The 12,236-nt window shown below is 32.7% G+C and overlaps 1 protein-coding gene across 1 annotated transcript in view; it reads right to left on the reverse strand.

Moving 5' to 3' along the window:
* LOC136030161 (serine/threonine-protein kinase Genghis Khan-like) overlaps window positions 1-12,236 on the reverse strand; it is a gene marked incomplete in the record, with an annotated part of 195,824 nt that overhangs the window by 63,669 nt on the left and 119,919 nt on the right. Inside the window, 1 exon segment of the mRNA XM_065708888.1 lies at window positions 11,842-12,119. Coding sequence (XP_065564960.1) covers window positions 11,842-12,119 — 278 coding nt within the window.

The raw sequence follows: 12,236 nt of genomic DNA on the forward strand, positions 1-12,236 counted from the left end.
AAACTGGGACACCGGGACACAAATGACGACCGGGACACAGGGAATATAAATGACGACCGGGACACAGGGACACATCATTAGAATAATGAGGTATAGATCTGAATACGGATTGTTTTTCCATGGACAATTATATGTTGCATGTTCAAGAGTCAGTAAACCTGACAATCTATTTATATGCACAGACAATGGGACAGCGAAGAATGTTGTATATTCGCATGTTTTACGTAGTTAAAAACATATATTTATATCTATCTCTATTCACAGGTGGGACACAGGGACACAACTACAATGGCGCGTAACTAATATGGCGCGTAACGACTTACGCGCGCGGGGGGGGCTTGGGGGGGCACGAAGTGCCCCACCAACTAGGTGTTGGGGTGGCGCGAAGCGCCACCCCAACAGCTAGTATATATATATATATATATATATATATATATATATATATATATATATATATATATATATATATATATATATATCTATATATATAAAAATAAGTTGTCTGTCTGTGGATGTGTGGATGGGTCAGGTGACGTCACCTGAAAAAACTGGATCAGGTGACGTCAAAACTGAAAAAACTAAAAAAAGGCAAAAACTACAAAAAAAACTAAAAACTAATAAAAAAAATAAAAAAGCTAAAAAACTAAAAAAACTATAAAGGTAGAAACCAATAAAAAACTAAAAAAAAAACTGAAAAAACTAAAAAAAGGCAAAAACTACAAAAAAAAACTAAAAACTAATAAAAAAAGTAAAAAAGCTAAAAAACTAAAAAAACTAAAAAAACTAAAAAAAGGTAAAAAACTAAAAAAACTAAAAAATAAAAAAAAACTAAAAAAAAGGAAAAAACTGAAAAATAAGCTAAAATAAAGGTAAAAACCAATAAAAAACTAAAAAGAAAAAAAGGAAAAAACTAATAAATGACGACACTCAAAGAGAAAGCGACCAGGACAAAAGGAATGTTCGATTAGCAATCAACAAAGCACCGGGACACAGGGAGTATAAATGACGACCAGGACATAAGTAAAAAAAAAAACTATCTATATATATAAAAATAAGTTGTCAAACTAAAAAAAGGCAAAAACTACAAAAAAAACTAAAAACTAATAAAAAAGCTAAAAAACTAAAAAAACTAAAAAAAAAAGGCAAAAACTACAAAAAAAACTAAAAACTAATAAAAAAAATAAAAAAGCTAAAAAACTAAAAAAACTAAAAAAAACTAAAAAAAGGTAAAAAACTAAAAAAACTAAAAACTAAAAAAAACTAAGAAAAAGGAAAAAACTGAAAAATAAGCTAAAATAAAGGTAAAAACCAATAAAAAACTAAAAAAAAAAACTGAAAAAACTAAAAAAAGGCAAAAACTACAAAAAAACTAAAAACTAATAAAAAAAGTAAAAAAGCTAAAAAACTAAAAAAAACTAAAAAAACTAAAAAAACTAAAAAAAGGTAAAAAACTAAAAAAAATAAAAAATAAAAAAAAAATAAAAAAAAAGGAAAAAACTGAAAAATAAGCTAACATAAAGGTAAAAACCAATAAAAACTAAAAAGAAAAAAAGGAAAAAACTAAAAAAAATTTTCATCTAAAAAACTAAAAAAACTAAAAAAGGTAAAAACTAAAAGAACTAAAAAAGAAAAAAATAAATGACGACACTCAAAGAGAAAGCGACCAGGACAAAAGGAATGTTCGATTAGCAATCAACAAAGCACCGGGACATAGGGAGTATAAATGACGACCAGGACATAAGTAAAAAAAAAATTAACAAAACTAAAAAGAAGGTAAAAACTACAAAAAAACTAAAAAGAAAAAAAAACTAAAAACTAATAAAAAAACTAAAAAATCTAAAAATCTAAATAAACTAAAAAAGAAAAAAAAAGGAAAAAAATAAAGGAGAAAAACAAAACTAAAAAACGAATGTATATACAGACCGGTACACCGGGATACAAATGACGACCGGGACACAGGGAATATAAATGACGACCGGGACACAGGGACACAACTACAACGGGGACACCGGGGGAAACAGGGGGATATAAATGACGACCGGGACAAAAAAACTAAAAAGAAAAAAAAACTAAAAACTAATAAAAAAACTAAAAAATCTAAAAATCTAAATAAGCTAAAAAGAAAAAAAAGGAAAAAAATAAAGGAGAAAAACAAAACTAAAAAACGAATGTATATACAGACCGGGACACCGGGATACAAATGACGACCGGGACACAGGGAATATAAATGACGACCGGGACACAGGGACACAACTACAACGGGGACACCGGAGGAAACAGGGGGATGTAAATGACGACCGGGACACCGGGACAGGGAATGGTCGATTAGCAATCACCATCAACAAAGCTCAAGGGCAATCATTAGAATCATGAGGTATAGATCTGAATACAGATTGTTTTCCCATGGACCATTATATGTTGCATGTTCAAGAGTCGGTAAACCTGACAATCTATTTATATGCAAAGACAATGGGACAGCAAAGAATGTTGTATATTCGCAAGTTTTACGTAGTTAAAACCATATATATATATATCTATCTATATTCACAGGTGGGACATAGGGACACAACTACAATGGCGCGTAACTATTATGGCGCGTAACGACTTACGCGCGCGGGGGGGCTTGGGGGGGGGGGGGGCACGAAGCGCCCCCACCAACTAGGTGTTGGGGTGGCGCGAAGCGCCACCCCAACAGCTAGTATATATATATATCTATATATATAAAAATAAGTTGTCTGTGTGTGGATCTGTGGATGGATCAGGTGACGTCATGGAAAAAACTAAAAAAAGGCAAAAACTACAAAAAAACTAAAAACTAATAAAAAAAATAAAAAGGCTAAAAAACTAAAAAAAACTAAAAAAAAACTAAAAAAAGGTAAAAAACTAAAAAAAACTAAAAACTAAAAAAAAAAACTAAAAAAAAGGAAAAAACTGAAAAATAGAAGAGAAAAAGAAAACTAATAAAATTTTAGGCTAAAAAAGGTAAAAAACTAAAAACTAAAAAAAAACTGAAAAAACTAAAAAAAAGGCAAAAACTACAAAAAAACTAAAAACTAATAAAAAAAAAATAAAAGGCTAAAAAAACTAAAAAAACTAAAAAACTAAAAAAAGGTAAAAAACTAAAAAAAACTAAAAACTAAAAAAAAAACTAAAAAAAGGAAAAAACTGAAAAATAGAAGAGAAAAAGAAAACTAATAAAATTAAGAATAAAAATAAAAAAAAATAAAAAAGATAAAAACTAAAAAAAAGTAAAAAGAAAAAACGAAAAAAACTAAAAAAGCTAAAAAAAAGGTAAAAACCAATAAAAAACTAAAAAGAAAAAAAAGAAAAAAAGTAAAAAAAATTTTCATCTAAAAAACTAAAAAAAAGTAAAAAAGGTAAGAACTAAAAAAGAAAAAAATAAATGACGACACTCAAAGAGAAAGCGACCGGGACAAAAGGAATGTTCGATTAGCAATCAACAAAGCACCGGGACACGGAGTATAAATGACGATCAGGACATAAGTAAAAAAAAAACTAAAAAAACTAAAAAGAAGGTAAAAACTACAAAAAAACTAAAAAGAAAAAAACAACCTAAAAACTAATAAAAAACTAAAAAATCTAAAAATCTAAATAAACTAAAAAAGAAAAAAAAGAAAAAAGGAAAAAAATAAAGGAGAAAAACAAAACTAAAAAACGAATGTATATACAGACCGGGACACCGGGATACAAATGACGACCGGGACACAGGGAATACAAATGACCATACATAAGCCATAATGATCAGGACATAAGTAAAAAATATAAATGACGACCGGGACACAGGGACACAACTACAACGGGGACGCCGGGGGGCACAGGGGGATATAAATGACGACCGGGACACCGGGACAGGGAATGGTCGATTAGCAATCACCATCAACAAAGCTCAAGGGCAATCATTAGAATCATGAGGTATAGATCTGAATACGGATTGTTTTCCCATGGACCATTATATGTTGCATGTTCAAGAGTCGGTAAACCTGACAATCTATTTATATGCACAGACAATGGGACAGCAAAGAATGTTGTATATTCGCAAGTTTTACGTAGTTAAAAACATATATATAATATATCTATCTATATTCACAGGTGGGACATAGGGACAAAACTACAATGGCGCGTAACTAATATGGCGCGTAACGACTTACGCGCGCGGGGGGGCTTGGGGGGGCGCGAAGCGCCCCCACCAACCAGGTATGACGACACTCAAAGAGAAAGCGACCGGGACAAAAGGAATGTTCGATTAGCAATCAACAAAGCACCGGGACACAGGGAGTATAAATGACGACCAGGACATAAGTAAAAAAAAAAAAACTAAAAAAACTAAAAAGAAGGTAAAAACTACAAAAAAACTAAAAAGAAAAAAAAAACTAAAAACTAATAAAAAAACTAAAAAATCTAAAAATCTAAATAAACTAAAAAAGAAAAAAAATAAAAAAGGAAAAAAATAAAGGAGAAAAACAAAACTAAAAAACGAATGTATATACAGACCGGGACACCGGGATACAAATGACGACCGGGACACAGGGAATATAAATGACCATACATAAGCCATAATGACCAGGACATAAGTAAAAAATATAAATGACGACCGGGACACAGGGACACAACTACAACGGGGACGCCGGGGGGCACAGGGGGATATAAATGACGACCGGGACACCGGGACAGGGAATGTTCGATTAGCAATCACCATCAACAAAGCTCAAGGGTAATCATTAGAATCATGAGGTATAGATCTGAATACGGATTGTTTTCCCATGGACCATTATATGTTGCATGTTCAAGAGTCGGTAAACCTGACAATCTATTTATATGCACAGACAATGGGACAGCAAAGAATGTTGTATATTCGCAAGTTTTACGTAGTTAAAAACATATATATAATATATCTATCTATATTCACAGGTGGGACATAGGGACACAACTACAATGGCGCGTAACTAATATGGCGCTTAACGACTTACTCGCGCGGGGGGGCTTGGGGGGGGGGCGCGAAGCGCCCCCACCAACTAGGTGTTGGGGTGGCGCGAAGCGCCACCCCAACAGCTAGTATATATATATATATATATATATATATATATATATATATATATATATATATATATATATATATATATATATATATATATATGTTTTTAACTACGTAAAACTTGCGAATATACAACATTCTTTGCTGTCACATCGTCTGTGCATATAAATAGATTGTCAGGTTTACCGACTCTTGAACATGCAACGCATAATGGTCCATGGTAAAACAATCCATATTCAGATCTATACCTCATGATTCTATTGATTGCCCTTGAGCTTTGTTGATGGTGATTGCTAATCGACCATTTCCTTTGTTGCCGTCGTCATTTATATATCCCCCTGTGCCCCCCGGCGTCCCCGTTGTAGTTGTGTCCCTGTGTCCGGGTCGTCATTTATATTCCCTGTGTCCCCGTCGTCATTTGTGTCCCGGTGTCCCAGTCTGTGATTTCTATTTGAGTGTCCCGGGCGTCATTTATATTCGTCAGGATATTGTAGGGCATCGTAGCATCGATGAGTTTAAGCAATTCTTGTCAACTGATTGTTTCGCCTATAAAGAATATTATCTCGAGGTAAGAACTGATCACCGACCACAACGATTGCCACTTTGTTGATAGTTGCGTATCAGGAGGCATCAATTCGATTGCTGTTTTTAAGCAGAAGCACTAAATTATTATTTTTGTGGAAAAGATTATATATATAAATATATATATATATTTTCTTTTTAGTTTTTTTGTAGTTTTTACCTTTTTTAGTTTTTTTCTTCTTTTGTATTAATGCTAAAGCCAAGGTTCAAACCTGGAGCCTCTCGGACCTAGAACCTGAAACATAACGCTTTACCAACTCAGCTACTTCGGCGTGAATACATTCGTTTTGAGCAGCTTCCTCGGGTGTTGCCATTGTAGGTTCTTCAGTCATTTTACAATTAGAAATTTCTCTTTCAACGGTCTTCTTACAATTAAAAATTTGTCTTAGAACGATATTCTTAAATACCTGTGTCCTGGTCGTCATTTATATTGCCTGTGTCCCGGTCGTCATTTGTGTCCCGGTATCCCAGTCTGTAATTTCTCCTTGACTGTCCCGGTCTTTATTTATATTCCCTCTGTCCCGGTCGTCATTTGTGTCCCGGTCTGTAATTTCTCTTTGAGTGTTTTTTCTTTTTAGTATTTTTTAGTTTTTTACATTTTTTCTTTTTTCAGTTTTCTTTTTCTTCTTTATTTTTCAGCTTCACTATGAAATACATATCGCCGAACCTTTGTTTTTTTAACTAAAATCTGGTAGGCATTGATGACCTTATCCGAGTCAAAATCCCAAACCCAATCATCATCGCTATCATTTTCAGTTTTGATATGTTTTGACTCTCGCTGTCCAGGTGGATCTTCATCTAACTGCGCGGTTTTGCGTTCTTTAGCCTCAAGCCTGTTTCCTTGCTGTTCTTTTGATTCCTCGGCACGCTTTCTTTTCTGACTTTCTCTATCAGCAGCAAGTTTTTTGGCATAGACTCTTTGAGCATCTTCATCGGCTTTTGTCATTGTAAGTTCATCAGTCATTTTAAACTTAAACATTAATAGATTTCTACGTGAACACATATGTCTTAAATATCTTTAATGACGTCACCGTCATAGCAAAAATGACGACAACTAACTTCATGACGCCAGTCGGCACAGAAACATGACGTCACCTGATCCATAGACAGACAACTTATTTTTATATATATAGAGAGATATAATTCTAAAATTGTCAGGTAATTTTCTATTTTGAAATAAAAACTAAAAATTATTGCTCAGACAACATAAATATTTTTGATATTTACATAATAGCTTTAGTGGTTCTGGACTGAAAACTAAATATGCTAATCAAATTGGGAATTGCAATCTTTTAGGTTGAAAAGCAGATCCATTGGAATCATGAGAATGCGTGGAATAAGAAAAGCCTCACCCTCAAAAGGCCCTGTCAAGATTGTTGCCTCTATTACGTTATAACAGACATAAAACGTCATTTGTGTCCCGGTGTCCCGGTCTGTAGTTTCGTTAGTCGACAAACATGACGTCAGACGACAAACAACTTCATGACGACATACAGCTCAATCCTTATAATGACGTCAGTCGACAAACATGACGTCAGTTGACACACAAACATGACGTCAGTCGACAGACAGACAAACAACTTATTTATATATATATAGATATATATATATATATATACATATATATATATATATATATATATATATATATATATATATATATATATATATATATATATATATATATGTATATATATGTATATATATGTATATATATATATATATATATATATATATATATATATATATATATATATATATATATATATATATATATATATATATATATATATATATATATATATATATGTATATATATGTATATATATGTATATATATATATATATATATAAATATATATATATATATATACTAGCTGTTGGGGTGGCGCTTTGCGCAACCCCAACACCTAGTTGGTGGGGCGCTTCGCGCCCCCCCAAGCCCCCCCACGCGCGTAAGTCGTTACGCGCCATATTAGTTACGCGCCATTGTAGTTGTGTCCCTGTGTCCCACCTGTGAATAGAGATAGATATAAATATATGTTTTTAACTACGTAAAACATGCGAATATACAACATTCTTCGCTGTCCCATTGTCTGTGCATATAAATAGATTGTCAGGTTTACTGACTCTTGAACATGCAACATATAATTGTCCATGGGAAAAACAATCCGTATTCAGATCTATACCTCATTATTCTAATGATGTGTCCCTGTGTCCCGGTCGTCATTTATATTCCCTGTGTCCCGGTCGTGATTTGTGTCCGGGTGTCCCAGTCTGTAATTTCTCTTTGAGGTTCCCGGTCGTCACTTATATTCCCTCTGTCTCGGTCTAATGACGTCACCGTCAAAGCAAAAATGACGACAACTATTTTCATGACGTCAGTCAACACAGAAACATGACGTCACCTGATCCACAGACAGACAGACAACTTATTTTTATATATATAGATATATATATATATATATATATATATATATATATATATATATATATATATATATATAGCCTATATATATATATATATATATATATATATATATATATATATATATATATATATATATTATTTATATGTATATATTTATATGTATAAAAATAAGTTGTTTGTCTATGTACTGACGTCATGTTTGACGACTGCCAACTGACGTCATGTTAATCGACTGACGTCATTATAAGGATTGAGGATTATGCCTTCGTGAAGTTGTTTGTCGACTGACAAAATTATAGACCGGGACACAAATGACGACCGTGACACACAAAGAGAAATTACAGACTGGGACACCGGGACACAAGGAATATAAATGACGACCGGGACACAGGGACACAACTACAACGGGGACGCCGGGGGGCATAGGGGGAAATATAAATGACGACGGGGACACAGGGAATGTTCGATTAGCAATCACCATCAAAAAGCTCAAGGGCAATCATTAGAATAATGAGGTATAGATCTGAATACGGATTGTTTTTCCCATGGACAATTATATGTTGCATGTTCAAAAGTCGGTAAACCTGACAATCTATTTATATGCACAGACAATGGGACAGCGAAGAATGTTGTATATTCGCAAGTTTTACGTAGTTAAAAACATATATATATATATATATCTATCTATATTCACAGGTGGGACACAGGGACACAACTACAAAGGCGCGTAACTAATATGGCGCGTAACGACTTACGCGCGCGGGGGCTTGGGGGGGGGGATTGTGGCGAAGCGCCCCCAACAGCTAGTATACATATATACATATATACATATATACATACATACATACATACATACATACATATATATATATATATATATATATATATATATATATATATATATATATATATATATATATATATATATATATATATATATATATATACATACTATCTTTATAAGTGAGCAATAATTGTGTATGTATTCTATTTCTCGAAAACGGCTCCACATCTTTTTCTGGAAAATTAGTATCTTGGGATATTCTCACATAAAAAAAAAATAAATAAAATCTAGATAGGTTAGAAGTATGAGAAAATTCGTTAAGTCCTACATTTTTTTACAAATGACGTCATGTACTATGTTAGTACATCATGCTAGCATTTCTTATGACACCACATAAGCATTTTCTTGTATGATGTCACGCATAACATAAATAAGTTTGTTGGGTTTCCAACATATAAATTATTTATATATTGTAATGTCTGCTGGAAGGAATTTTTATCCCACCACCTGAACAATTAAAAGAGACAAAGGTTCGGCAATATGTCTCTCATAATGACAAAAGACAAGCCAGGGCAAAAGAAGAAGGTTTTGTTCCACCACCTGAACAATTAAAAGACAAGCGACAGCGGGAATCCGTATAGAAGCCTGCCACGTGCCGGGACCCGACGGCTCGGCCGCTGTTTTTTTGGACAAAAGAAGTTTTAGTCCCACCACTTGAAAAATTAAAAGAAACAAAGGTTCGGCAATATGTCTTTCATAATGACAAAAGACAAGCCGAGGCTAAAGAAGAAGGTTTTGCTCCACCACCTGAACAATTAAAAGAAGCAAAGTTTCAGCAATATTTCTTTCGTAATGGCAAAAGACAAGCCAAAACAAAATTTAAAGGTCCAATAAAAAAACAACATAATTTTACAAAGGTACTACTTCTAATTTAACGTCCATTTGGATGTCATGACATCACGAAAAGGTTGAAATTGCCCGCGTTTAGTAGACAAGCGACAGTGGGAATTCATATATAGAAGCCTGTCACCTGCTGGGACCCGGCGGCTCGATGCCGTTTGTTGGATAAAAGAAGTTTTAGTCCCACCACTTGAACAATTAAAAGAAACAAAGGTTCGGCAATATGTCTTTCATAATGACAAAAGAATAGCCGAGGCAAAAGAAGGTTTTGTCCCACCACCTGAAAAATTAAAAGAAACATAGTTTCTGCGATATGTCTTTCATAATGACAAAAGACAAGCCGAAACAAAAGTTGAAAGTCCAACAAAAAAACACGGAATTTTAAAGAGGCAATACTTATGATTTAAGGTCCATTTGGACACCATGACATAAAAAAGGCTCAAATTGCCTACGTTTAGATAACAAGCGACAGTGGGAATCCATATGTAGAAGCCTGAGGCGTGCCGAGTGCCCGGACCTGGCGGCGAAGCCACCGGGCTCCCATTACTATATATATATATATATATATATATATATATATATATATATATATATATATATATATATATATATATATATATATATATATATATATATATATATATATATATACATATATATATATATATATATATATATATATATATATATATATATATATATATATATATATATATATATATATATATATATATATATATATATATATATATATGTATATATATATATATATATATATATATATATATATATACATATATATATATATATCACTTAAATAGCTTGGTTGTTTGTTCAGTTCAAAAACAAGACACGCACAAAAACGGTTAACTTACAAGAAACATATCGAAGATATTGCGAAGAGAATCTAGGAAATACTAAAATTGCGGGAGATGAAAGTAATCCCCCGCCTTGTATCCAAACATACTATCACCTATCAATTAAACAGAAACGAATAAAACTAAATGATAGCAAAAGTAAATTAAAAGTCCAAATTATTGAATGAAAAAAAAAAATACAAATTCATTACGCAAACATATGGATAACATTTGATGATTTTTGTTAAAACAGGTAGGAACAGTCAAAAGCACTCAATTGCAGAAATCTAATTGAATAGTGTTATGCTTAGTAATTAATCAGATTCTAAGCAGGTTGGCAAAAAATATCAAAATTAAAGTTAATTCAGATTAAAGAACGCCAATTAAAAGGATATCTTACATGGTGTGAAGATCACCTAGAGTTATTGCCTTGATCAAGGCATACTCTAACGTTTAATATTCGTAAAAGTCAATGAGGTTAACTCACTTTTCCTTTGCTAGTGCTTTCATTTTTCTTATTTAAACATCTCCAACTGCATTTACATTTTGTACAGAAGGTTGAAGTAAATAATTATTAAGGGGATTCGATACAATAAAGAATTGTCCGCCTATCTCGTCGATTATAAACCTTTTTAGTTTGTGTGGCCAAACTATTTAGAATTGATTGGGCGGTCTTGCCATATCTTGTAGAGATTGAATAAGCAATTCGAATAAATGACAGAAAAATAAAAGCCGACATCTACTTTCTCTGAAATTTTAGAAAAACCTTGTAACTTCTCTTGTTTTGTGCTGGAGATAGATATATTTAGTTTTAGAGAAACTTGTATCATTAGAACGGGTAAATATTGTTTTTTCAATCAAACAGAGGAGAATATTCTTTTTAAACTTTAGGAAAGGGCTGTCCATAAAAACGTTCTAGTATACCTGCCAAGAAAATACCCAAAATCATTTCAAAAGAAATGCCATTTGATCAATTAGACGGCTCTTCAAATTTTCTGTGGTTCAACCCACTTTAATCTAAAACTTTGCCGACAAAATTTTCAATCAAATTTCCAAATCACAAATTCTCAATAGTTTTTAATGATAATATTCCACAGGGAGAACTCGCTAATAGACCTTTTGACTTTGAGACAGTCAGCCGAGGCCGAGGCTCACAAAACAATGTTTAAAGCATCGAATCTTCTTAATACTAAATATTGCTAAGTGAAAATTGGGAAGAACAGATACCAACTTACCCTAAATATACAAGGGATATCCTTCCTATGAGCATGTATAACATCAGAATCCCTAACTGAAGCCACTTCAAAACATTCGTCTCTCATATCAAGCACTTGTGAAACACTAACATTTGCACTAGTTCCAATCAATTCATAGAGAAATAATTTGAAATCACAAACAACAACAAATTGTCTCTGCCATCCTTTCTTCACTCCACCTGGCTTAGGAACTCTCACATAACCTTCATAAGCAGTGCCAATACCCCGAGTCGGGTCAATACCCAAAGGACGCTTTCCTACAAAAACAAAACAAAAATTTATGATAACAAATATTTGTGACAACTGCTGTTTCAAGGTTGCACCTAACTTAACATTGATCATTTTAAATTGTTTTACATATCTCTTGAATACGA

This window comes from Artemia franciscana, chromosome 8, assembly GCF_032884065.1.
Source record: "Artemia franciscana chromosome 8, ASM3288406v1, whole genome shotgun sequence".
Taxonomy (NCBI): domain Eukaryota; kingdom Metazoa; phylum Arthropoda; class Branchiopoda; order Anostraca; family Artemiidae; genus Artemia; species Artemia franciscana.